This window comes from Mytilus edulis, chromosome 9, assembly GCF_963676685.1.
Source record: "Mytilus edulis chromosome 9, xbMytEdul2.2, whole genome shotgun sequence".
Taxonomy (NCBI): domain Eukaryota; kingdom Metazoa; phylum Mollusca; class Bivalvia; order Mytilida; family Mytilidae; genus Mytilus; species Mytilus edulis.
The window spans coordinates 41,637-67,240 of NC_092352.1; the positions used below are offsets into that span (position 1 = coordinate 41,637).

Below are 25,604 nucleotides of genomic sequence, written 5' to 3' on the forward strand. Positions count from 1 at the left end.
CGTCATAATCAAATAAATAATGCTTTCAATAATTGACAGAACGTTTTTATTCTTTCAACTGGTTGAGTCTTTATACATGTACTAGATGTCATTCGATTATCTTTTCATCGCCGTACAATGAATAACCACATTCATTTGTGTATATCAACAAGAGAGAAAACGACAACAAAGGTCGAGAATATAAACGTCTTTAACCAACATATTAATATACATGTACACGTTAGAGTAATAAAGATGTCGGTGATAGCCTTATTGTCATTTTCTGATTTTAAATTTATCCATTTATTTTGATACCGAAATACAATAAAAGTTTTAGTTACGAAAAGTTACTTTCTTCACATCAAACAAAACAAAACGATACAGATATCTTCGCTAGCCAAGAGTCCTCTCAAGGTGAATCGATTGTAACCCATGATTAGCAAAGATGAGATATTAAAAATAAATGATTTGAAGAAACTTATTGGCATCGCGATGCAAGAAGACTTTCATCAATAAGACGTCGTTTTTGTGATTCATAACGTCACATTGGACATCAATTAGAGGGTTAAAGTATCAGACACTGATTAGAAAATGTGGCGTCAGATTTGGACGTTGATTTGAAGAACGGACGTCTATAAGAGACCGGACGCCGATCTGAGTCTAACATATTTACTGGAAGTTCACATAGTATGGCGAAATTTGTCTTCATATGAATTATTTAATATGATATAATTATCGCCGTTGCACAACGAAGTCTGAGGCCGATATTCCTCTTTATGTCGATATTTCCCTAATCAAACACATCCAAAGGCTATAACCATTATCTATACTTACAATCGAGAAGACCTCATTTTGTGTGTCGCTTCTCTTCCTTCCACGATAAATTAATCATTATGCCTATGTGTTCTATATGTAACATGCATAGTCGCATTTGTCATTCATTCTTATGATTATTCAGATTGTGTTATTTTTGGAAAAAAACGAAAAAAAAGGAGTACGAATATTGATTCCGTCATCAGACTGACTTTTAGTCATAGATAACTTCCGGTTGAAAAGTACAACCAATCGTATGATAGATAACAAAAATGAAAAAATAAATAAGCCAATCAGAGCGTTCTCCATATCATGGTGTTTAGATCGCCAGAACCACAACTATTATACCTCCTTAGAGAGGACAATTATTTTTCGCGTTTATCTACATGTAAACTACGATTATAATACTTTAATATATAGAGACTCTTTGTATTCTGTCTGCAGTTTTCTTTGAAATATATTACTATTTAAGGGGTCATACCAGTTGAATATATATTAAAATAAGTAAAACATGTGGAAACAAGAATGTGTCCATAGTACACGGATGCCACATCGGAACTATATTTACTAAGTTTCGAGTTGATTGGACTTCAACTTCATCAAAAACCTCCTCGACCAAAAACTTTAACCTGAAGCGGGATAGACGGACGGACGAACGGACGAACGAACGGACGCACAGACTAGAAAACATAATGCCCATAAATGGGTCATAAAAAAATATTGTTGGAAGTGAAAGTAGTGATTTGGCAAAAATGAAAGTAGGGTAGAGATTAAAGGGAGGCAGGACCTTTTTCTGGACGTCGGGGTCGTGTGTTTTCAAGCCCGGGATTTGGGAATTGTTCCTTACGGGATCCGGAAATATATTTTTCGATTTAGGGATATGATTTTTTTTTAAATTCTGCATCTCGGGATTTCATGTTTTTAAGCACGGGATTTCTGGATCAGGACCCCTCCGACCACCCTTAAATCGGCCTTATTGGGTCTTAGTCATTTATATAAGATTCATATCCTACCATTGGCATGTTAATAAGGCTCTCAAAAGAAAAAGCACTTATGGGTTGTCCTAGAAGCATATTTTATTAGACTAATAATGGTCTATATATAAGCAGTTACATTTATTTCATGTTTGAAGCGGTGCAAATTTTTAATTTAATTTGACTTTTACAAATTTCTATGGTCGGGTTGTCGTCTCTTTGACACATTCCCCATTTCCATTCTCAATTTTATTGTAGCAAAGGAGAAGAATAATTGTGGTTTGAGGCACGAAACACGAAATGATTGAATTTAACAGAAAGGAAACAAATATCGGACTTTGGAAAAAGGGAGAGGGCTTTTGATACCTTTTATGAAATTCTCTATACATAATATATTTTACAAAAAATCACCCTACTAGCAGTTCACAAGCTGTATATGCCCGCGATTTCGCGGGTGTGTTCTAGTATATTATATTGTAAAGAGATATAAGAATGTGTGGTATGAGTGCCAATGAGACAACCGTCCATCTACATCATAATTTGTAAAAGTAAACCATTGAAGTTCAAAGTGTGGTATTCAACACGGAGCCTTGGCTCACACCAAACAGCGACTATAAAGGATCCCAAAAGGTACCAGTATAAAACAACCTCATCAATAATCAACAACCACTATGAACATCACGTTTCTGACTCGGGACAGGTACAAACAAATGCAGCGAGTGTGAACGTTTAAATAGATACCAACCTTCACCCTTACCTGAAACATAGTGTAACATCACAACATAGAAAGCCACACTATAAAATAGAAATTGAAATGGCTTAAATCAATCAAAATACATATGAAAACAAACAAAGTGAATATACACTGAACGAATAAATTTGATCTATAACACAACGTAAATACAATATCAATAAAATAAGGGAAGAGATAATAAACAATTTCAGAAAGTCAACCATATCGTTGTCAAAATGCCATTATTTGCATGATATAACGATGTAAAAATTAAACATAATGCCGCCAAATAATATACATGTTATGTACACAGGTACATGAAAATAATTTTGTAGAGTAATGAACAACGGAAATAAAGTATTGCAGTTTTATATTTCTATTTTTAGATCTTTTGAAAATAACTGAACAATATAGCCTTTCAATCTGCCTATTTCGGTCTACCGTTGACAATACAGCTAAATATATGACTCGTTCTATACTAATTCAATAAGTTAAATTTATACAAAATGTTTTTACATAGAAACTTACAAATTATACAAAACTATATCTGGAATCCAAATCAAATCTGAAGGAACCCGAATAATATTTATGTCATCATGCTCTGATGCATTCCACACAAGAAGTGCATCTGTCCAACTCTGAAATCAAAACCATAAATGTTTCATTACACAAAATTGGTTATATAAAAAATATAAAGTTTAATAGTGTAAATAAAATTGTATCAAAATTTAAAAAATTTAAAAGTATTTATGAAACTCGGTAAAAGAGCTCACTAGGCTTAAAGTTGTGGCTGTAATTTAGCATATTTGTCGATTATAAGTACAATTCACATACTAACTGAGTAGATGCCACTGCTGGTGGAGTTCCCGAGGGTATCACCTGCTCAGTAGTCAACACTTCTGTATTGACATGAATAAACATTGATATGGTCATAATTATGAATTAACTGTTTACAAAACCTTGAATTTTTGAAATAATAAGGCTTTTCTACCTCAGGAACGGGTGTTGCTAAACGGCGGAAACGGGAAACGAAACGGAAACGGAAACGGAAAGAAACTTTTATAAAGACGGAATTTAAGGGGGAAATAAAGAACTATGAATTTCAATAGATCTTGTCTTGCTTGTAATTTTTGCTTTTAAAAGTTAGATATATTTACCATATATTTTAATACAACAGGCGAACATGCAAGTGAGAAAATTCGTCATATAAGATCGATAACTCATGGAAGAAGTCATTTGACTGTTTTTACGTGAATGAACATTAGGTAGAGCTCAACATTCTAATAAAATTGAGAATGAAAACAGGGAACATGTCAAAGAAACAACAACCCGACCAAAGAGCAGACAACATCCGAAAGCCACTAATGGGTGTTCAACGAGAAAATCCCGCACCCAAAGGTGGTAGCAGCTGGCCCCTAAATAAAATTGTGTGCTAGTTCAGAGAAAATTGGGTTCATACTAAACTCCAAAACATATAAATGAGATTAAATCAAAAAAATATACAAGACTAACAAACGCCAGAGGTTCCTGACTTGGGACAGGTGCAAAAATGCGGCGGGGTTAAACATGTTACAATAAAAACTGTTTAGCTTGTATTATTGGATAGCCGTCTCATATGTATCATAGCGATTCCAACATGATTTCCACATATCAAATTATTATTTGTTCATTCTCTACTAAATAAAATGAATGACAGTTCAATGACATATAAAATTTTCGTTAATGCAATATATCCAATGGCTTTTTTCGGTGATTTCCGTTTCAATCATGTATGGATATTTTTGATTGATATTTACTTCAGTGGCAAATATTTCATGCATCTTATTGACGACCTTGAAATAGACCATACCAAAACAGTTTTAAAGTTAATCTCGCCAACAATAAAAGAAAATTAAACAGATTGTAACACAACTTCTAATCAAACATATATACACAGGGTCCCTAAGATATTCAGTTGAAAGGACTAATGGTTATTTATTTAGAATCAAGTAATGTAGGTTTTAGTGGCTCGCTCAAAACTGGTATATGTTAGATATTTTTACAAGATTGAAATTTTTTCTTAAATTAAAAAACAAATTGAATGTATAACATGAAAAAAACCACTATTAGTTTAGTATCACATCCCTTCCTTGACACGTCTTAACTAAGAAACCATCCCTTGAAAATCTATCCTTACATGTCTTAGTTCCATAACAAATTGGCATAATATTCTCATATGATAGATCGTGAACAGAAGATCTAAAAACGAAAGAAAATTTTTTTTTTTTTAAAGTTGATCTTACTATTATTCGATGTAGTGGTTTTCAAAGAGATACAAGGGTTGCTTTCAATATCGTTACTGCTACGTAGTACTACGTAGATTTTGACTATTGAACGAAAAGCTAGCTTAGCTGCAATGTATATCTATGTAGCAGCTAGGATAGCTACACGTTCAATAGTCATAAATCTACATAGCCTTATATAGCACGGCCGCTTTCAATGTCGTAGCTGCTACGTAGTGCTACGTAGATTTTGACTATTGAACGTGTAGCTATAGACTAGTTGCTACATAGATATTGATCGCTACGTATAGCTGCTACGATATTGAACTCAACCCTTGTATTTAGCCTAGCTGCTACATATATATTGATAGCAGCTACGGAGCCGCTACGATATTGAACACGACCCTGGTTTGCGTTCAATATCTTATCTGTGTTGAGTTAATATCGTAGCAGCTACGTCGTAGTAGCTACGTAGCTGCTATCAATATCTGTGTAGTAGCTAGTCTATAGCTACACGTTCAATAGTCAAAATCTACGTAGCACTACGTAGCAGCTACGATATTGAACGCTATATAAGGCTATGTAGATTTATGACTATTGAACGTGTAGCTACCCTAGCTGCTACATAGATATACATTGCAGCTAAGCTAGCTACTCGTTCAATAGTCATAAATCTACGTAGCACTACGTTGCCGCTACGATATTGAACGCAACCCTGAAAAAGGTCGTTGAAGTTACCATAATTATCGAAACGGATACATGGAAATATTACTTTATAGGATTGTGTAAATCTTGCCTTCGTATATGGTTTACATGATATTATTAATGAGTTTGTTTGATACATGTTGTTTGTTTTACGTCCTGTGGCAAATATTTCATATATGTTCATAACGAAAACACAATAATTATAATTACAATAGGTAGGCCTTTCATAGCAAATATAAAAGGTCGACTGAGAGAATGGACATGGAACTTGGAATGCTTATGAAAAATGAGGATATATTGGATAAAAACGTAAATTTAGCCTTGCAACAGCTGGTCATATTCATATAACATTTACATGTTCTTGTCTGGAACTTGAATTTGTCTCTGGACATAAGGCATCATCAACGTTCATCATCTACTCTATCGTTTATAAATAGTATTTTCCATGTACCTGGTTTGATTTCCACGAATTGAGATTATAAAAATGGTATTGTTAAACTTTTCATTCACACAAAATATATATGTGCCTGTTTTGATATTTTTAATGATAGGTAATATTAAATTAGCTCCTTACTTTATTTATACATGGGACGGTTTTTTGATAAGGTGTATAGGGATCTCTCTATAATAAAAAAAAAATGAATGTTGACTTTTAATGTCTAAATCGTCTGTGTTGTTGGGTTGTTGTCTCATCAATATTTACTCTTATTCCCTTTTTCGAACCCAAAGGGTAGACTTGAGTACAGAAATATTGTCCACTCTTGACTTGTCCCGCTCGACTGTTAACCTTGCTGAAATAGTTAAGCCACCCCATTCCTCCCAAAATGAAAATTAGTTAACAAGCTAAAACAGCCACTGCAATGCTTTATGCTGTTGTTTTTTTAATCAATGCCTTTTTCAGCTATAATTCCCAGTTTTGGACAGAGTAAAAAGAAGTAGATGTGGTTCGATTGACAGACAACTTCAAACTATTACTATCCACCAAAGTTCACATGATGAACGCAAATATAAAAAAGAAGATGTGGTATGATTGCCAAAGAGACGAAGTAACACAGAAATTAGCCACTATAGGTCACCTTGCGGCTTTCCATAACGAGCAAAGCTTTTGTATCTCAATTCATTATATATGGTTAATGTTTTGCCTTGTGTCGTTTCTTTTGTTGACTAGTATATTAAATGTCTCTGGTGGTCTAAATTTTACTTCATGAAATTTAAAATTATACCCTTTTTTCATTCATAGGCTATCGCAATAAAGATATAAGCTTAATAACATAATTATTTCAGATGTTCACTCGTTCAGGAAATGTCATACGGGACAAGAATGAGTTTTAATGGCGCAATATATTTTTTTTTAACAAAATTTGCATGACTTTTTGTGTAAGCTGTTTTATAATGCTCAATTATATCAGGAGTTTCAAAAAAGGGGGAATAAAAAACAATTATGCAAAAAAACCAGTCTAACTTGCGAAGCTTTCTTTGGTATTCAATGTTACAAAAATAGTAATTCTTTTGTAGATTTAGAACTTAGAACACAATAAACAAGAATGTGTCCAAAGTACACGGATGCCCCACTCGCATTATCATTTTCCATGTTCAATGGACCGTGAAATTGGGTAAAAAGTCTAATTTGGCCTTAAAAGTAAAAAAATCAACCAAAAGGGAACATGTGTACTAAGTTTCAAGTTGATTGGACTTTAACTTCATTGAAAACTACCTTGACCAAAAACTTTAACCTGAAACTCACACTTTTAATTTCTATGTTTAGTGGACCATGAAAATGGGGTCAAAAGAAAAATTTTGTTTTAAAATTAGAAAGATCATATCATAAGGAACATGTGTACTAAGTTTCAAGTTGATTGGACTTTAGCTTCTTCAAAAACTACCTTGACCAAAAACTTTAACCTGAAATGGGACGGACGGACGAACAGACGCACAGACGGAAGGACGCACAGACCAGAAAACATAATGCCCCTCTACTATCGTAGGTGGGGCATAAAAAATGTCTATTGAAATTGGTAGATGGCAAAATAATCAGAGAGAACATTTTATTTATTATACTTTATGTAAAATTAGGTGAAATTGAGGACAATTTTCATTATAAAGTTAAAACAAAACGAAAAGTTTATTTAACGTTTTTGTAAATAGCTTCTCAAATATTGAATTGATTTTATCAAAACAAAAAGTATAAGATCAAAAATTAATTTTCTATCAAATGCATACCTATAACATGTCTTGGGTGTACTTTTTATGTCCTCATTGCACTCAGGAAGTCCTGTGGGTTTTTTTTAGACGTACCGATCCTCAATATTTGACACACATTGACAAGAAAGGTCATTTATGATAAAGGCTGGGAAAAGTTCATAATTTTAGAATAAAGCGGAGCATCGCAATTGCGTTAAGATAAATTAATATTTAATTTCCTCGGGCCGCTCTAATAAAACGTTTCAATTTTGCATTTTTTATCTTTAATCTTATTCTATAGCATTCATAAATTATAGCTACCCGATGTTTGTCAACCATATAATACATTTCTACTCTATTAAACGGGGGAAAATAGGCCAAAGGTCTATTATACACCATTTACAAGTATACTGATGGAAAAGCCGCACATGTTTGTTACTAGTAGGATAAAAGTCACAAAAATATCATCCAATAGTACACGGTGGGAAAAGTCTGTGAAAAAACATTGAAGATGTACGCTGACCACCATGTGTATATGTTCCAGACCGTGTGAGTATTTGGACCGTACGCGTATGGTCTAAACCGTATGCGTACTTTTTCAAAATACGTATACGGTCGGACCGTACGTGTACGGCCTGACTAATATTAAGAAGTTGGTCAAGTTTATTAGACACAAATGTATATAACAGATCAACATAACTTATATCTCAAATTAATAGAAAAAGTTCAATAGTAATTGAAATGAAAACTTAATATTTTAACTATTAAAAAAAATCACGCTTATTAAAATCTGTTAATCTGCTATATTTAGCATGTCAGTAATTCATTAATTGCAGCCCAGTATGCTTATTGAAATTGAAGTTATCGGAAGTAAACATAATGTGGGAGGACAATTGTTATAGAATATTTAGGAACTTTACAAAAAAAATGCATATGCAAAGGAACATGCATGAACAAAACATGTTAATGTAAAAAAAAAATATGACGTTCCTTGTGGTAGCAAGACTAGTGTCACCTTGGGCCAGAGTAACAAAATAGGATTCAGATTTAAAATGAAATTTTTGAAAAATTAGAGAGGGATATTTCAAAATTTAGTCTGTTTGGAGATATTATGGTAAATGGGGGATTTAAATGCTCACATTAACAAAGGGGAACAAGATTTTATAGTAAATGACTCAGATCATGTTCTTGACAATTTTTTACCACTTAATTATGTGGCAGATAATATACAAAAGTTTTGTAATACTGAAATACATCAAAACACAAATGAATATGGAAAGAATATTGTTGATTTATGCATTGATGCACAACTTAGAATTTTAAATGGTAGAACCATTGGTGATTCAATAGGGAAAACAACATATCATAATTATATTGGAGCCTCAATTGATGATTATTGCATTTGTAACTCAAATTTTTTACAAAACATTGTGAGTTTTAAGGTAGATGAGTTCAATCCTATACTATCTGATCACTGTCCTATACATGTAAAAATTTTATCTCAAGTTACTGATAGAAATTTACAAGACTGTTTAAAGAAAAGTATGAGAAACATTAGATGGAATGATAGGAAGGAAATTACTTTTAAGTCAACCTTATTAGATTTTGATTTTGAAAAATTATGTAAAGACCTAGAAAATATTAATAATTCACTTGATAAGCAAGGTTCTGGTATAAAATTAATGAAAAAGTTTCAGAATTTTCTTCTTTTTTGATAAGTGCTACAACAAAAAGTAAAAAATATATAAAAAATATGTCAAATAAATCAGATTTTCAGAAAAGGAGAAAAAATAAAAAATTGTGGTATGATGATGAATGTGAAGTTAAGTACAGACATGTGAAACAATTGGCAAGGAATTTAAGTAATAATTCTTGGGACAAAAATTTGAGACAAAAAGTTGCTTTAAATAAAAAGGAATTTAACAAATTAACCAGAAAAAACATAGACTTTTTAAAAATAAATTATTAAGAAATATTTTAGAATCTGAAGACAAGAATCCATCACAATTTTGGAAGTCAGTAAATCAATTAAAAGAAAAAGCAAGTAATGATCCCAGTTGTAATATATCCCCAAAGGAATGGTTGAATTATTTTAATAAATTAATGAATATAGATCATATAAATAGTTATGAAAATGAAGATACTCACAAATCTTCTTACAAAAATCAAAACATTGAAATTTTAAATTCTGAGGTTACAACTGAGGAGGTACAGAAGGCAGCAAAGAAGCTGAAGTTTGGAAAGGCAAGTGGGCCTGATGGTATATTGAATGAAATGTTAAAAATTACATGTAATGTTAATCCTAAGGTGTTTGTCTGTTTTTTCAATGCTATATTAAAATGTGAAACCTACCCTGATTTATGGAGAGAAAATTTTATAAAACCAATCTTTAAAGGTGGTTGTTTCAATGACCCCTCTAATTATAGAGGAGTTGCATTATCTAGTTGTTTGAATTTTTTTTACTAAAATATTGTCAAACAGGTTGGATGATTTTCTTGAGGAAAATAATATTGTTTGTAGTGAACAAATTGGATTTAAAAAACACTGTAGAACTAGTGATCATATTTTAACCTTAAAATGTCTTATTGATAAGGCCTTCAAGCTATCTAAATCATTGTATGTCTGTTTTATTGATTTTAAGAAGGCTTTTGATACAGTTAATAGAGAAGCATTATTGTATAAATTGTCCTGTTATAATTTATCAGGCTGTTTTTTCAATATTTTGAAAAATATGTATGTTGAAGTTAAATACTCAATTAAGTTTACAGAAGGCGAAACAACGTCATTTTCATCAAAAGTGGGAGTAAAACAAGGCTGTATTTTAAGTCCAACTCTTTTTTCCTTATATGTAAATGACATGGTTAATATATTTGACAACACATGTGACCCTACTGTAATAAATAATGTAAATTTATCTTGTCTTATGTATGCAGATGATATTGTTTTGATATCAGAATCTGCAAATGGTTTGCAAAATTGTTTAAGTAAGTTATCAAATTATTGTGATACATGGAATTTATCAGTAAATATAGACAAATCAAAGGTTATTATTTTCAATAAATCTGGGAGAGTAAATAAAAAACACAATTTTAAGTACAAAGATTATGTATTAGAAATTACACCAGAATACAAATATCTTGGAGTATTATTTAAACCTTCAGGTAGCTTTACCAAGGCAAATGAATACTTATGTAAAAAAGCAAGGAAAGCATCATTTTGCATTTATAAAACTTTGCATTCAGACAAATTAAATATATTACCAAATCTTAAATTATTTGATTCATGTGTTAAACCTATACTTCTTTATTGTAGTGAAGTTTTATGTTTAGATACTTTGTTGAAAAATAATGTTTCCATGGAGTCTAGATATTTTTTATATCAACCTGTTAAAGTACAAATTAAATTTGCTAAATATGTCTTAGGAGTTAACAAAACTGCTTCAAATTTAGCAGTTTTGGGAGAATTGGGTATGATCCCATGCTCTGTTGATGCTACTAAACTTTGTGTAGGTTACTGGCATCATATAGTCAATTCAAATCCGGATAGCTTAATAAATAAAATTTATTCATCAAACCTTAATAATAAGTCAGACTGGTATAGAATTAAAATGAAATTGTTATTTGAAAAAGTTGGATTTGACCATGTCTGGAAAAATCAAAATTCATTTAGTAAAAATCGTTTGACTGTTTCTATATATAAAAAATTGAAAAATGATTTCATAAAATTTTGGAACCATTCTATTTCAAAAAATATTATTGATAAAAGAGGAAATAAATTAAGAACTTACAAAGATTTGAAAAAGAAATTTGAGATGGAGGACTTTTTAAAATTAGATATAGACAGAGCTGATATTTCAAACTTTGTGAGAATTAGAATAAGTAATAGTATCCTTATGATTGAAAAGGGCAGACACAGAAAGATTGATTTAGAAAACAGAATATGCCCTCTATGTAAATTTGAAGTTGAGGATGAATTACACTTCACCATAAAATGTACCAAACTCAATGAGTTGAGAATTAAATTTTTTCAGAATATTTCAGATATTTTACCATCTTTCAATAATCTTTCAGACATAGAAAAATTTCACCTCATTTTTCGAAGTAACGATAATGATGTCAGTAAATGTTACATAAAAGGTATTAGTGAGATGTACAAGTTCAGACGTTCACTAACTTAAGCTATTTTACGTTATTTATTATATAAATTGTATAACTATGATGTAAAACTGTACCTCCTCAGTCAAATAGATAGATAAGAAAGAAAATATATATTACCATTTTATGTACATATAATTGATTGTAATGATTACTGTTTGTTTGTTCTTTGTGTATGTGTTTATGACAATCCAGATTTTGGATTTTTATATCAATAAAATCTCAGGGGCGGATCCAGCCATTTTAAAAAGGGGGGGTTCCCAACCCAGAGTAAAGGGGGGGTTCCAGCTATATGCTCCCATTCAAATGCATTGATCGGCCAAAAAAAAAGGGGGGGTTCCAACCCCCGGAACCCCCCCTCTGGATCCGCGCCTGAATCTTATATCTTATATCTTATATATCTTATAATGAAATAACATATTTATGCTCAAACTGTTTGTACACACGTGCGTAATAAACGGTCCATGGTTGAATGATCATGAATTTCAATCGATTACACAGATGGCAATCAATACTGAACGTGGCACGTGTCGATAAAACATTAAATACATTCGTAATTCTTAAAGATGTAATCATACTAGATGTAATATTACATCTATGATGTAATTAATATAAAATGTTGAATTATTTATTTGAAATAGTTTACTTCCATATTTCATGTCATTAGTGCCAATTATATCATATCGTCTAGATCAGGTCCCTTGTACTTGCATCACATTTTATTAAAGTTTTCATCAGAATCAATTTCGATCACACAGATGAAGCTTTAAAAAGTTGAAACATATTTTCACGAGTCAAACAAGTAACGTGCTTTCGTTATCATGTTATACGCATGCGAGAATATACTCTTAAAAAATCGAAAAGAGTAAGACACAGAAAATATAAAATACTATCAGATTATTACATGGCATTTTTCATATCGCATGTATTATCAGCCCTAGGTTCAATATTAGCTCAAGAGCCGCATGGCTCGAGGGCTGATATTGACCGAGGGCTGATAATACATACGATATGAAAAATGACATGTTATGATCTTTTTATCATATGCTTCAACAGTAGAGAAAAATAATAGATAGAGAATATTACATGGTAAAATCCGTATCATATGTCGTATCATCCCGAGACATCAATATCAGCCCAAGGGCCTTTAGGCCCGAGGGATGATATTGGTCGAGGGTGATACGGCATGTGATACGGATTTTGCCATGTATTATACGCTTTATCATATATTTCAACAGAAGAGTATTATATTATATGAACTGTTTTCTGATCCCGATAGATTAGCACTGGGTTACCTTCAGTTCTGCTTTTGTCTTGGTTCAAAGCCTTAAAAAAAACTGCTTATACAAAGCACCTGGGTTACCTTACCATTTGCCTGCTGCTGTTTTAAAAATATTTTGTTTATTATTGTATTTATTTGAGTGTTTTGTATTTTTTATAGTTGCATTTAGTGTGCCAAAAAATATGCAAACTTGATGTTCGTGACGTCACATACAATATGAAACTTGACGTTCGTGACGTTACATACCAAACAATGACGTCATTAAAACAAAATGACCTATTTTGAGGAAATTTTTTCTTAAGCAAAAAAAAAACAAAAAACTTTATGTAAAAAAAAAAAAAAAAAAAAAAGGGTAGCGATACGGGTTTTACCATGCGATACGGGGTATGCGATACGGGGTATGCGATACAGGGTAGGTGATACAGACTGGAAAAACAACCTTTATTAGATATACAAAATAGCTGTATTTTGTACTAAATATATGATAAATTCATATATTGATCCTTTTACGTGATTCCCGAAAAGAAGTTGAAAGAGTAAATAGTTCACGGACGTCGGACCCAAAATCTGATACATTCAATATGAAATCTATCATATGCCTCAACAAAGAAATAAAACACAATTTAATATGGACGAATCGACAAAAAAATAATTCAACAATATACATAATGAACATTGTTTGGAAAAGTCAACTTTTTTTAAAGTAACTTTCTAAATTATGTTTCAGAAAATCTAAAAAAATGCATTTATTTAATTTTTTTTTTATTTTTTTTAATTTAATTTAATTATTCTACACAATATACTTTCCAGTATTCAAATAATTGTTTTGTACACTACTTTGTAATATTTTTCCACTGAAAACGTAGCATTGAGGTATATTTTCCGGAATTTGCCGAGTATCACCGGAATGCCATGTGATAACGTTACGGAAAGGCATGTGATAACAATCGAAGCATGTGATAAACTTTTCATATCAGCCCGCTAAACACCAATTCGAAAAATATGGAAAATACTTTAATTTAATGTTTTTATCATACGGTAAAAATAATTAATTTTTAGTTTAAGTATATGATAAGTAATCATTCAGTATAAATTAAACGAGAGTCACAAATATATTTATTACTGAGCATCTTAATTCACAAATTGAAAATTCCCGCCTTTTTATTGAACACCAAATTTAGAATGAATGGATCAAGTTATATTCAAATAAACATGTTTAAATAAATATAGACCTATTGGTGACCTTCTGCTGTTGTTTGTTCTATGGTCGGGTTGTTGTCTCTTTGATACATTGCCCAAGTTCATTCTCAATTTTATTAAGAAGTGTATGTTACAACTACAAGACTACCTGGCTGGTATATACCTCAGCGATTATATTTGAAATTTACTAAACACTCTTGTGAGCCATATGTCGTGACAGTCTTTAACATTAATGTTTGTTTTATAGAAAATTGGTAGGTTTCGTGTTACTCAGTTTGTAGTCTATATAATGTTAGTAGGTTTCGTGTTACTCAGTTTGTAGTCTATATAATGTTAGTAGGTTTCGTGTTACTCAGTTTGTAGTCTATATAATGTTAGTAGGTTTCGTGTTACTCAGTTTGTAGTCTATATAATGTTAGTAGGTTTCGTGTTACTCAGGTTGTAGTCTATATAATGTTAGTAGGTTTCGTGTTACTCAGTTTGTAGTCTATATAATGTTAGTAGGTTTCGTGTTACTCAGGTTGTAGTCTATATAATGTTAGTAGGTTTCGTGTTACTCAGTTTGTAGTCTATATAATGTTAGTAGGTTTCGTGTTACTCAGTTTGTAGTCTATATAATGTTAGTAGGTTTCGTGTTACTCAGTTTGTAGTCTATATAATGTTAGTAGGTTTCGTGTTACTCAGGTTGTAGTCTATATAATGTTAGTAGGTTTCGTGTTACTCAGTTTGTAGTCTATATAATGTTAGTAGGTTTCGTGTTACTCAGTTTGTAGTCTATATAATGTTAGTAGGTTTCGTGTTACTCAGTTTGTAGTCTATATAATGTTAGTAGGTTTCGTGTTACTCAGGTTGTAGTCTATATAATGTTAGTAGGTTTCGTGTTACTCAGTTTGTAGTCTATATAATGTTAGTAGGTTTCGTGTTACTCAGTTTGTAGTCTATATAATGTTAGTAGGTTTCGTGTTACTCAGTTTGTAGTCTATATAATGTTAGTAGGTTTCGTGTTACTCAGTTTGTAGTCTATATAATGTTAGTAGGTTTCGTGTTACTCAGTTTGTAGTCTATATAATGTTAGTAGGTTTCGTGTTACTCAGTTTGTAGTCTATATAATGTTAGTAGGTTTCGTGTTACTCAGTTTGTAGTCTATATAATGTTAGTAGGTTTCGTGTTACTCAGTTTGTAGTCTATATAATGTTAGTAGGTTTCGTGTTACTCAGTTTGTAGTCTATATAATGTTAGTAGGTTTCGTGTTACTCAGTTTGTAGTCTATATAATGTTAGTAGGTTTCGTGTTACTCAGTTTGTAGTCTATATAATGTTAGTAGGTTTCGTGTTACTCAGGTTGTAGTCTATATAATGTTAGTAGGTTTCGTGTTACTCAGTTTGTAGTCTATATAATGTTAGTAGGTTTCGTGTTACTCAGTTTGTAGTCTATATAATGTTAGTAGGTTTCGTGTTACTCAGGTTGTAGTCTATATAATGTTAGTAGGTTTCGTGTTACTCAGTTTGTAGTCTATATAATGTTAGTAGGTTTCGTGTTACTCAGGTTGTAGTCTATATAATGTTAGTAGGTTTCGTGTTACTCAGTTTGTAGTCTATATAATGTTAGTAGGTTTCGTGTTACTCAGTTTGTAGTCTATATAATGTTAGTAGGTTTCGTGTTACTCAGTTTGTAGTCTATATAATGTTAGTAGGTTTCGTGTTACTCAGGTTGTAGTCTATATAATGTTAGTAGGTTTCGTGTTACTCAGTTTGTAGTCTATATAATGTTAGTAGGTTTCGTGTTACTCAGTTTGTAGTCTATATAATGTTAGTAGGTTTCGTGTTACTCAGTTTGTAGTCTATATAATGTTAGTAGGTTTCGTGTTACTCAGGTTGTAGTCTATATAATGTTAGTAGGTTTCGTGTTACTCAGTTTGTAGTCTATATAATGTTTTTGTAAACTGTTGTTTGTCTGTTGGTCTTTTTCGTGTCTATTAAATATGTCGTTGCGTTGTCAGTTTATTTTCGACTTATGTGTTTGCATGTCCCTAAGATTTAATATGTCGTTGCGTTGTCAGTTTATTTTCGACTTATGTGTTTGCATGTCCCTAAGATTTAATATGTCGTTGCGTTGTCAGTTTATTTTCGACTTATGTGTTTGCATGTCCCTAAGATTTAATATGTCGTTGCGTTGTCAGTTTATTTTCGACTTATGTGTTTGCATGTCCCTAAGATTTAATATGTCGTTGCGTTGTCAGTTTATTTTCGACTTATGTGTTTGCATGTCCCTAAGATTTAATATGTCGTTGCGTTGTCAGTTTATTTTCGACTTATGTGTTTGCATGTCCCTAAGATTTAATATGTTGTTGCGTTGTCAGTTTATTTTCGACTTATGTGTTTGCATGTCCCTAAGATTTAATATGTCGTTGCGTTGTCAGTTTATTTTCGACTTATGTGTTTGCATGTCCCTAAGATTTAATATGTCGTTGCGTTGTCAGTTTATTTTCGACTTATGTGTTTGCATGTCCCTAAGATTTAATATGTCGTTGCGTTGTCAGTTTATTTTCGACTTATGTGTTTGCATGTCCCTAAGATTTAATATGTCGTTGCGTTGTCAGTTTATTTTCGACTTATGTGTTTGCATGTCCCTAAGATTTAATATGTCGTTGCGTTGTCAGTTTATTTTCGACTGATGTGTTTGTATGTCCCTAAGATTTAATATGTCGTTGCGTTGTCAGTTTATTTTCGACTTATGTGTTTGCATGTCCCTAAGATTTAATATGTCGTTGCGTTGTCAGTTTATTTTCGACTTATGTGTTTGCATGTCCCTAAGATTTAATATGTCGTTGCGTTGTCAGTTTATTTTTCGACTTGGGTGTTTGCATGTCCCTAAGATTTAATATGTCGTTGCGTTGTCAGTTTATTTTCGACTTATGTGTTTGCATGTCCCTAAGATTTAATATGTCGTTGCGTTGTCAGTTTATTTTTCGACTTATGTGTTTGCATGTCCCTAAGATTTAATATGTCGTTGCGTTGTCAGTTTATTTTCGACTTATGTGTTTGCATGTCCCTAAGATTTAATATGTCGTTGCGTTGTCAGTTTATTTTCGACTTATGTGTTTGCATGTCCCTAAGATTTAATATGTCGTTGCGTTGTCAGTTTATTTTCGACTTATGTGTTTGCATGTCCCTAAGATTTAATATGTTGTTGCGTTGTCAGTTTATTTTCGACTTATGTGTTTGCATGTCCCTAAGATTTAATATGTCGTTGCGTTGTCAGTTTATTTTCGACTTATGTGTTTGCATGTCCCTAAGATTTAATATGTCGTTGCGTTGTCAGTTTATTTTCGACTTATGTGTTTGCATGTCCCTAAGATTTAATATGTCGTTGCGTTGTCAGTTTATTTTCGACTTATGTGTTTGCATGTCCCTAAGATTTAATATGTCGTTGCGTTGTCAGTTTATTTTCGACTTATGTGTTTGCATGTCCCTAAGATTTAATATGTCGTTGCGTTGTCAGTTTATTTTCGACTTATGTGTTTGCATGTCCCTAAGATTTAATATGTCGTTGCGTTGTCAGTTTATTTTCGACTTATGTGTTTGCATGTCCCTAAGATTTAATATGTCGTTGCGTTGTCAGTTTATTTTCGACTTATGTGTTTGCATGTCCCTAAGATTTAATATGTCGTTGCGTTGTCAGTTTATTTTCGACTTATGTGTTTGCATGTCCCTAAGATTTAATATGTTGTTGCGTTGTCAGTTTATTTTCGACTTATGTGTTTGCATGTCCCTAAGATTTAATATGTCGTTGCGTTGTCAGTTTATTTTCGACTTATGTGTTTGCATGTCCCTAAGATTTAATATGTCGTTGCGTTGTCAGTTTATTTTCGACTTATGTGTTTGCATGTCCCTAAGATTTAATATGTCGTTGCGTTGTCAGTTTATTTTCGACTTATGTGTTTGCATGTCCCTAAGATTTAATATGTCGTTGCGTTGTCAGTTTATTTTCGACTTATGTGTTTGCATGTCCCTAAGATTTAATATGTCGTTGCGTTGTCAGTTTATTTTCGACTGATGTGTTTGTATGTCCCTAAGATTTAATATGTCGTTGCGTTGTCAGTTTATTTTCGACTTATGTGTTTGCATGTCCCTAAGATTTAATATGTCGTTGCGTTGTCAGTTTATTTTCGACTTATGTGTTTGCATGTCCCTAAGATTTAATATGTCGTTGCGTTGTCAGTTTATTTTTCGACTTGGGTGTTTGCATGTCCCTAAGATTTAATATGTCGTTGCGTTGTCAGTTTATTTTCGACTTATGTGTTTGCATGTCCCTAAGATTTAATATGTCGTTGCGTTGTCAGTTTATTTTTCGACTTATGTGTTTGCATGTCCCTAAGATTTAATATGTCGTTGCGTTGTCAGTTTATTTTCGACTTATGTGTTTGCATGTCCCTAAGATTTAATATGTCGTTGCGTTGTCAGTTTATTTTCGACTTATGTGTTTGCATGTCCCTAAGATTTAATATGTCGTTGCGTTGTCAGTTTATTTTCGACTTATGTGTTTGCATGTCCCTAAGATTTAATATGTTGTTGCGTTGTCAGTTTATTTTCGACTTATGTGTTTGCATGTCCCTAAGATTTAATATGTCGTTGCGTTGTCAGTTTATTTTCGACTTATGTGTTTGCATGTCCCTAAGATTTAATATGTCGTTGCGTTGTCAGTTTATTTTCGACTTATGTGTTTGCATGTCCCTAAGATTTAATATGTCGTTGCGTTGTCAGTTTATTTTCGACTTATGTGTTTGCATGTCCCTAAGATTTAATATGTCGTTGCGTTGTCAGTTTATTTTCGACTTATGTGTTTGCATGTCCCTAAGATTTAATATGTCGTTGCGTTGTCAGTTTATTTTCGACTTATGTGTTTGCATGTCCCTAAGATTTAATATGTTGTTGCGTTGTCAGTTTATTTTCGACTTATGTGTTTGCATGTCCCTAAGATTTAATATGTCGTTGCGTTGTCAGTTTATTTTCGACTTATGTGTTTGCATGTCCCTAAGATTTAATATGTCGTTGCGTTGTCAGTTTATTTTCGACTTATGTGTTTGCATGTCCCTAAGATTTAATATGTCGTTGCGTTGTCAGTTTATTTTCGACTTATGTGTTTGCATGTCCCTAAGATTTAATATGTCGTTGCGTTGTCAGTTTATTTTCGACTTATGTGTTTGCATGTCCCTAAGATTTAATATGTCGTTGCGTTGTCAGTTTATTTTCGACTTATGTGTTTGCATGTCCCTAAGATTTAATATGTCGTTGCGTTGTCAGTTTATTTTCGACTTATGTGTTTGCATGTCCCTAAGATTTAATATGTCGTTGCGTTGTCAGTTTATTTTCGACTGATGTGTTTGTATGTCCCTAAGATTTAATATGTCGTTGCGTTGTCAGTTTATTTTCGACTTATGTGTTTGCATGTCCCTAAGATTTAATATGTCGTTGCGTTGTCAGTTTATTTTCGACTTATGTGTTTGCATGTCCCTAAGATTTAATATGTCGTTGCGTTGTCAGTTTATTTTTCGACTTGGGTGTTTGCATGTCCCTAAGATTTAATATGTCGTTGCGTTGTCAGTTTATTTTCGACTTATGTGTTTGCATGTCCCTAAGATTTAATATGTCGTTGCGTTGTCAGTTTATTTTTCGACTTATGTGTTTGCATGTCCCTAAGATTTAATATGTCGTTGCGTTGTCAGTTTATTTTCGACTTATGTGTTTGCATGTCCCTAAGATTTAATATGTCGTTGCGTTGTCAGTTTATTTTCGACTTATGTGTTTGCATGTCCCTAAGATTTAATATGTTGTTGCGTTGTCAGTTTATTTTCGACTTATGTGTTTGCATGTCCCTAAGATTTAATATGTTGTTGCGTTGTCAGTTTATTTTCGACTGATGTGTTTGTATGTCCCTAAGATTTAATATGTCGTTGCGTTGTCAGTTTATTTTCGACTTATGTGTTTGCATGTCCCTAAGATTTAATATGTCGTTGCGTTGTCAGTTTATTTTCGACTTATGTGTTTGCATGTCCCTAAGATTTAATATGTCGTTGCGTTGTCAGTTTATTTTCGACTTATGTGTTTGCATGTCCCTAAGATTTAATATGTCGTTGCGTTGTCAGTTTATTTTCGACTTATGTGTTTGCATGTCCCTAAGATTTAATATGTCGTTGCGTTGTCAGTTTATTTTCGACTTATGTGTTTGCATGTCCCTAAGATTTAATATGTCGTTGCGTTGTCAGTTTATTTTCGACTTATGTGTTTGCATGTCCCTAAGATTTAATATGTCGTTGCGTTGTCAGTTTATTTTTCGACTTATGTGTTTGCATGTCCCTAAGATTTAATATGTCGTTGCGTTGTCAGTTTATTTTCGACTTATGTGTTTGCATGTCCCTAAGATTTAATATGTCGTTGCGTTGTCAGTTTATTTTCGACTTATGTGTTTGCATGTCCCTAAGATTTAATATGTTGTTGCGTTGTCAGTTTATTTTCGACTTATGTGTTTGCATGTCCCTAAGATTTAATATGTTGTTGCGTTGTCAGTTTATTTTCGACTGATGTGTTTGTATGTCCCTAAGATTTAATATGTCGTTGCGTTGTCAGTTTATTTTCGACTTATGTGTTTGCATGTCCCTAAGATTTAATATGTCGTTGCGTTGTCAGTTTATTTTCGACTTATGTGTTTGCATGTCCCTAAGATTTAATATGTCGTTGCGTTGTCAGTTTATTTTCGACTTATGTGTTTGCATGTCCCTAAGATTTAATATGTCGTTGCGTTGTCAGTTTATTTTCGACTTATGTGTTTGCATGTCCCTAAGATTTAATATGTCGTTGCGTTGTCAGTTTATTTTCGACTTATGTGTTTGCATGTCCCTAAGATTTAATATGTCGTTGCGTTGTCAGTTTATTTTCGACTTATGTGTTTGCATGTCCCTAAGATTTAATATGTCGTTGCGTTGTCAGTTTATTTTCGACTGATGTGTTTGTATGTCCCTAAGATTTAATATGTCGTTGCGTTGTCAGTTTATTTTCGACTTATGTGTTTGCATGTCCCTAAGATTTAATATGTCGTTGCGTTGTCAGTTTATTTTCGACTTATGTGTTTGCATGTCCCTAAGATTTAATATGTCGTTGCGTTGTCAGTTTATTTTTCGACTTGGGTGTTTGCATGTCCCTAAGATTTAATATGTCGTTGCGTTGTCAGTTTATTTTCGACTTATGTGTTTGCATGTCCCTAAGATTTAATATGTCGTTGCGTTGTCAGTTTATTTTTCGACTTATGTGTTTGCATGTCCCTAAGATTTAATATGTCGTTGCGTTGTCAGTTTATTTTCGACTTATGTGTTTGCATGTCCCTAAGATTTAATATGTCGTTGCGTTGTCAGTTTATTTTCGACTTATGTGTTTGCATGTCCCTAAGATTTAATATGTTGTTGCGTTGTCAGTTTATTTTCGACTTATGTGTTTGCATGTCCCTAAGATTTAATATGTTGTTGCGTTGTCAGTTTATTTTCGACTGATGTGTTTGTATGTCCCTAAGATTTAATATGTCGTTGCGTTGTCAGTTTATTTTCGACTTATGTGTTTGCATGTCCCTAAGATTTAATATGTCGTTGCGTTGTCAGTTTATTTTCGACTGATGTGTTTGTATGTCCCTAAGATTTAATATGTCGTTGCGTTGTCAGTTTATTTTCGACTTATGTGTTTGCATGTCCCTAAGATTTAATATGTCGTTGCGTTGTCAGTTTATTTTTCGACTTGTGTGTTTGCATGTCCCTAAGATTTAATATGTCGTTGCGTTGTCAGTTTATTTTCGACTTATGTGTTTGCATGTCCCTAAGATTTAATATGTCGTTGCGTTGTCAGTTTATTTTCGACTTATGTGTTTGCATGTCCCTAAGATTTAATATGTCGTTGCGTTGTCAGTTTATTTTCGACTTATGTGTTTGCATGTCCCTAAGTATTTGTTGCCTCTCTTTTAAAAAAGTTACAAATCGTTTGCCATTTAATGTAGTACTGATACGTCCAACTAGATAAAGAATTTGAGAGGAATATTTAAGAGAACAGACATTAAAAACTATATTTTTATTCTATAACATCAGCAATAGCAGGTGTCTTAATGATTAAGTAAACAGAACAATAAAAATTAAATCCTAAAAATCTCTTCGGACGAATAACATTTATGATGTGTTCTTTTAATTTTTAAGTAAGTTTTTTCCTGAATTATTTTGTCCAAATATCAGGTTATTATCATATGCATGGAGTTTCATTAAAGACTTGCTTTCTTCAGAAAATGGAATGATAACTAACATACGAAATATTTACCAAAGAAGGAAGACATAACTTCATAAATTCATTCAGAAGTTTCACATCAGGAGACCAAATTATAGAGCTGACAATAACACCTTTCCCTTAACGGGCTTAGTATCACATTTCAAACAATTTATGTAAATAGTTAAACACAGAACATTTTGAAAATCCTATCAACATATACATTCCATTATGCCCGCGTCACACTGTCCCGATTTTTATATACGATGGATACCCGAATGCGAAAATTGTAAGTTCGTACGAAGTTGGTCCCGATCTCGTTAAAATACCAAAAAGTGACCGAAGCAAGAACGATGAATAACGGCCGAAATTATATACGATAGCAAAAGATGGACATACGAAGGTTAACCGAAGACGGGTATCTAAGTTTCATATCTCAGCCGAAGCCTACACGTTGGATCACGAAGGCTACACGATGGATTACGAAGGCTACACGATGGATTTCGATGATGGCGCGATGGCCTTACGATGTCTAAAAGACGTCGTGTACAGCTTACGATGCTTTTAAATTATATGCCGAAGGCATCCAGTTACTGAATGTTTTGGTTGATTTCTAAAAAAATAGTTTATGTATCAAATATTCAATTTACCATTTTCTGCATGTGTCATATACAAATATAGTGTCCATATTTGTCCCCAATATGTTACATACGAGGGGATGCCACGCTCGGCATTGCCTCGTTTGAACTGTAAAATGTGTGCACTAGTCTGAATAATCACCCATAATTATGCCAATGTTTACTGATCTATCTTAAAGGTAAGGTAAAGGTTGATCCCTTTTATTCAAAAAGAACTCTTTCCAGGAGAATATCATAATAATATAGACAAAAGGAAGGATGTGGGGAAAGCAAGAAATGCGGCAAAATATGACATAAAGAAAACAAAATGGTTATGGAGTAAACATTCGTGTGACAACAACTCAGACGACACATAAAAAAATCCGACAGAATAATGAAGAAAAAGTTGGTTTCCCTATATACGTGTACCTGCAGTGTTGGTGTACGAGGCGCGTTTATGATTTTTATTATGTTACTTGATATGAAAAATTGACAAAAAAATAATATTTTACTTGTAAAAGTAAATCCTGAGCCTGTAATAGCTGCTCTTCTTGTTCCATTTGAATTAATAGAAACAACGCTGTCGCCTTTCTTGTTCTCATAGAAGCATATGATATGAGCTCCATGTTTTGTGAACGTCTTTCTTAACTGTCGGATAAGACTGACCAGTGCATATCGCGCATGGCACTTTAAATGTATTTTAGCGCGAAAATTAACTTACATTTAGCTGGATTTATTGCCGTCGTAGTTCCATCTTGTCGCCTTCGTACTTTTATTCGATGGCAACACGACGGGATTACGAGGTCTTCACGAAGTCGTGTTGCCATCGTAAGACCTTCGGGTAGCTTCGTGATTCATTCTAGTAGACATCGAAATGTCAAAACTGCCCGATGGAAACGATGGAAACACGAATGATATACGATGTTCAAAGATGCATTCCCGGTGACATTACGATGGTTAGGATGGTGATACGAACTCAATACGAACCCTCAACATCGGACGCACCTTCGGGAATTTTTTAACATGTTAAAAAATTTAAAACCCTTCCCGAAGTTGTCCCCGAAGGCTAGAACAAGTGGCCGATGGTTCTACGATGGTTAAAGATGGCACTACGAATAGCCCGATCTGGATACGATCAGTCCCGATTTTGAAATTTTCCATAATAGTGTTGCCATCGGCGTAAAAATCGGGACAGTGTGACGCGGGCAAAAACATGCTTATTCATTTGTTTGATGAAAGATGTTTGACAAGAATAAAAGTGATACAAACGCAAACATTTTAATAACACTCTTTTGATAAAACAAAATGGGTTTGTACTTCGACTGCCTTGTAATATGTTTGATGATATCTTGTGTTTATGAATATATAATTCAGGCTAAAATGTTTAGCTAAGATTGTATGTCTGGTTAATTTCACACTGTGTAAACTAGTTATTTGTGTTCGAATTTGATCGGAACTGATTCTGTCTCTTTTTCGACACGTGTATGCTTTATGCCCGCGTCACACTGTCCCGATTTTTACGCCGATGGCAACACGATTATGGAAATTTTCAAAATCGGGACTGATCGTATCCAGATCGGGCTATTCGTAGTGCCATCTTTAACCATCGTAGAACCATCGGCCACTTTTTCTAGCCTTCGGGGACAACTTCGGGAACGGTTCTAAATTTTTTAACATGTTAAAAAATCCCCGACGGTGCGTCCGATGTTGAGGGTTCGTATTGAGTTCGTATCACCATCCTCACCATCTTAATGTCACCGGGAATGCATCTTTGAACATCGTATTGCATTCGTGTTTCCATCGTTTCCATCGGGCAGTTTTGACATTACGATGTCTACACGAATGAATCACGAAGCTACCCGAAAGTCTTACGATGGCAACACGACTTCGTAAAGACCTCGTGATCCCGTCGTGTTGCCATCTAATAAAAGTACGAAGGCGACAAGATGGAACTACGACGGCAATAAATCCAGCTAAATGTAAGTTAATTTTCGCGCTAAAATACATTTAAAGTGCCATGCGCGATATGCACTGGTCAGTCTAATACGACAGTTAAGAAAGACGTTCACAAAACATTGAGCTCATATCATATGATTCTTTGAGAACAAGAAAGAAGACAGCGTTGTGTCTATTAATTCAAATGGAACAATAAGAGCAGCTGTTACAGGCTCAGGATTTACTTTTACAAGTAAAATATTATTTTTTGTCAATTTTTCATATCAAGTAACATAATGAAAATCATAAACGCGCCTCGTACACCAACACTGCAGGTACACGTATATAGGGATTCAAAATTTTTTCATTATTCTGATTTTTTATGTATCGTTTGAGTTGTTGTCACACGAATGTTTACTCCATAACCAATTTGTTTTCTATATGTCATATTTTGCCGCATTTGTTGCTTTCCCCAC

The 25,604-nt window shown here is 33.1% G+C and overlaps 1 protein-coding gene across 1 annotated transcript in view; it reads right to left on the reverse strand.

Moving 5' to 3' along the window:
• LOC139487411 (neuronal acetylcholine receptor subunit alpha-2-like) overlaps positions 1-25,604 on the reverse strand; it is a 90,794-nt gene that overhangs the window by 16,637 nt on the left and 48,553 nt on the right. Inside the window, exon 3 of the mRNA XM_071272164.1 lies at positions 3,028-3,137. Within this exon, the coding sequence (XP_071128265.1) occupies positions 3,028-3,137 (110 nt within the window). The remainder of the gene's footprint in view (positions 1-3,027; positions 3,138-25,604) is intronic.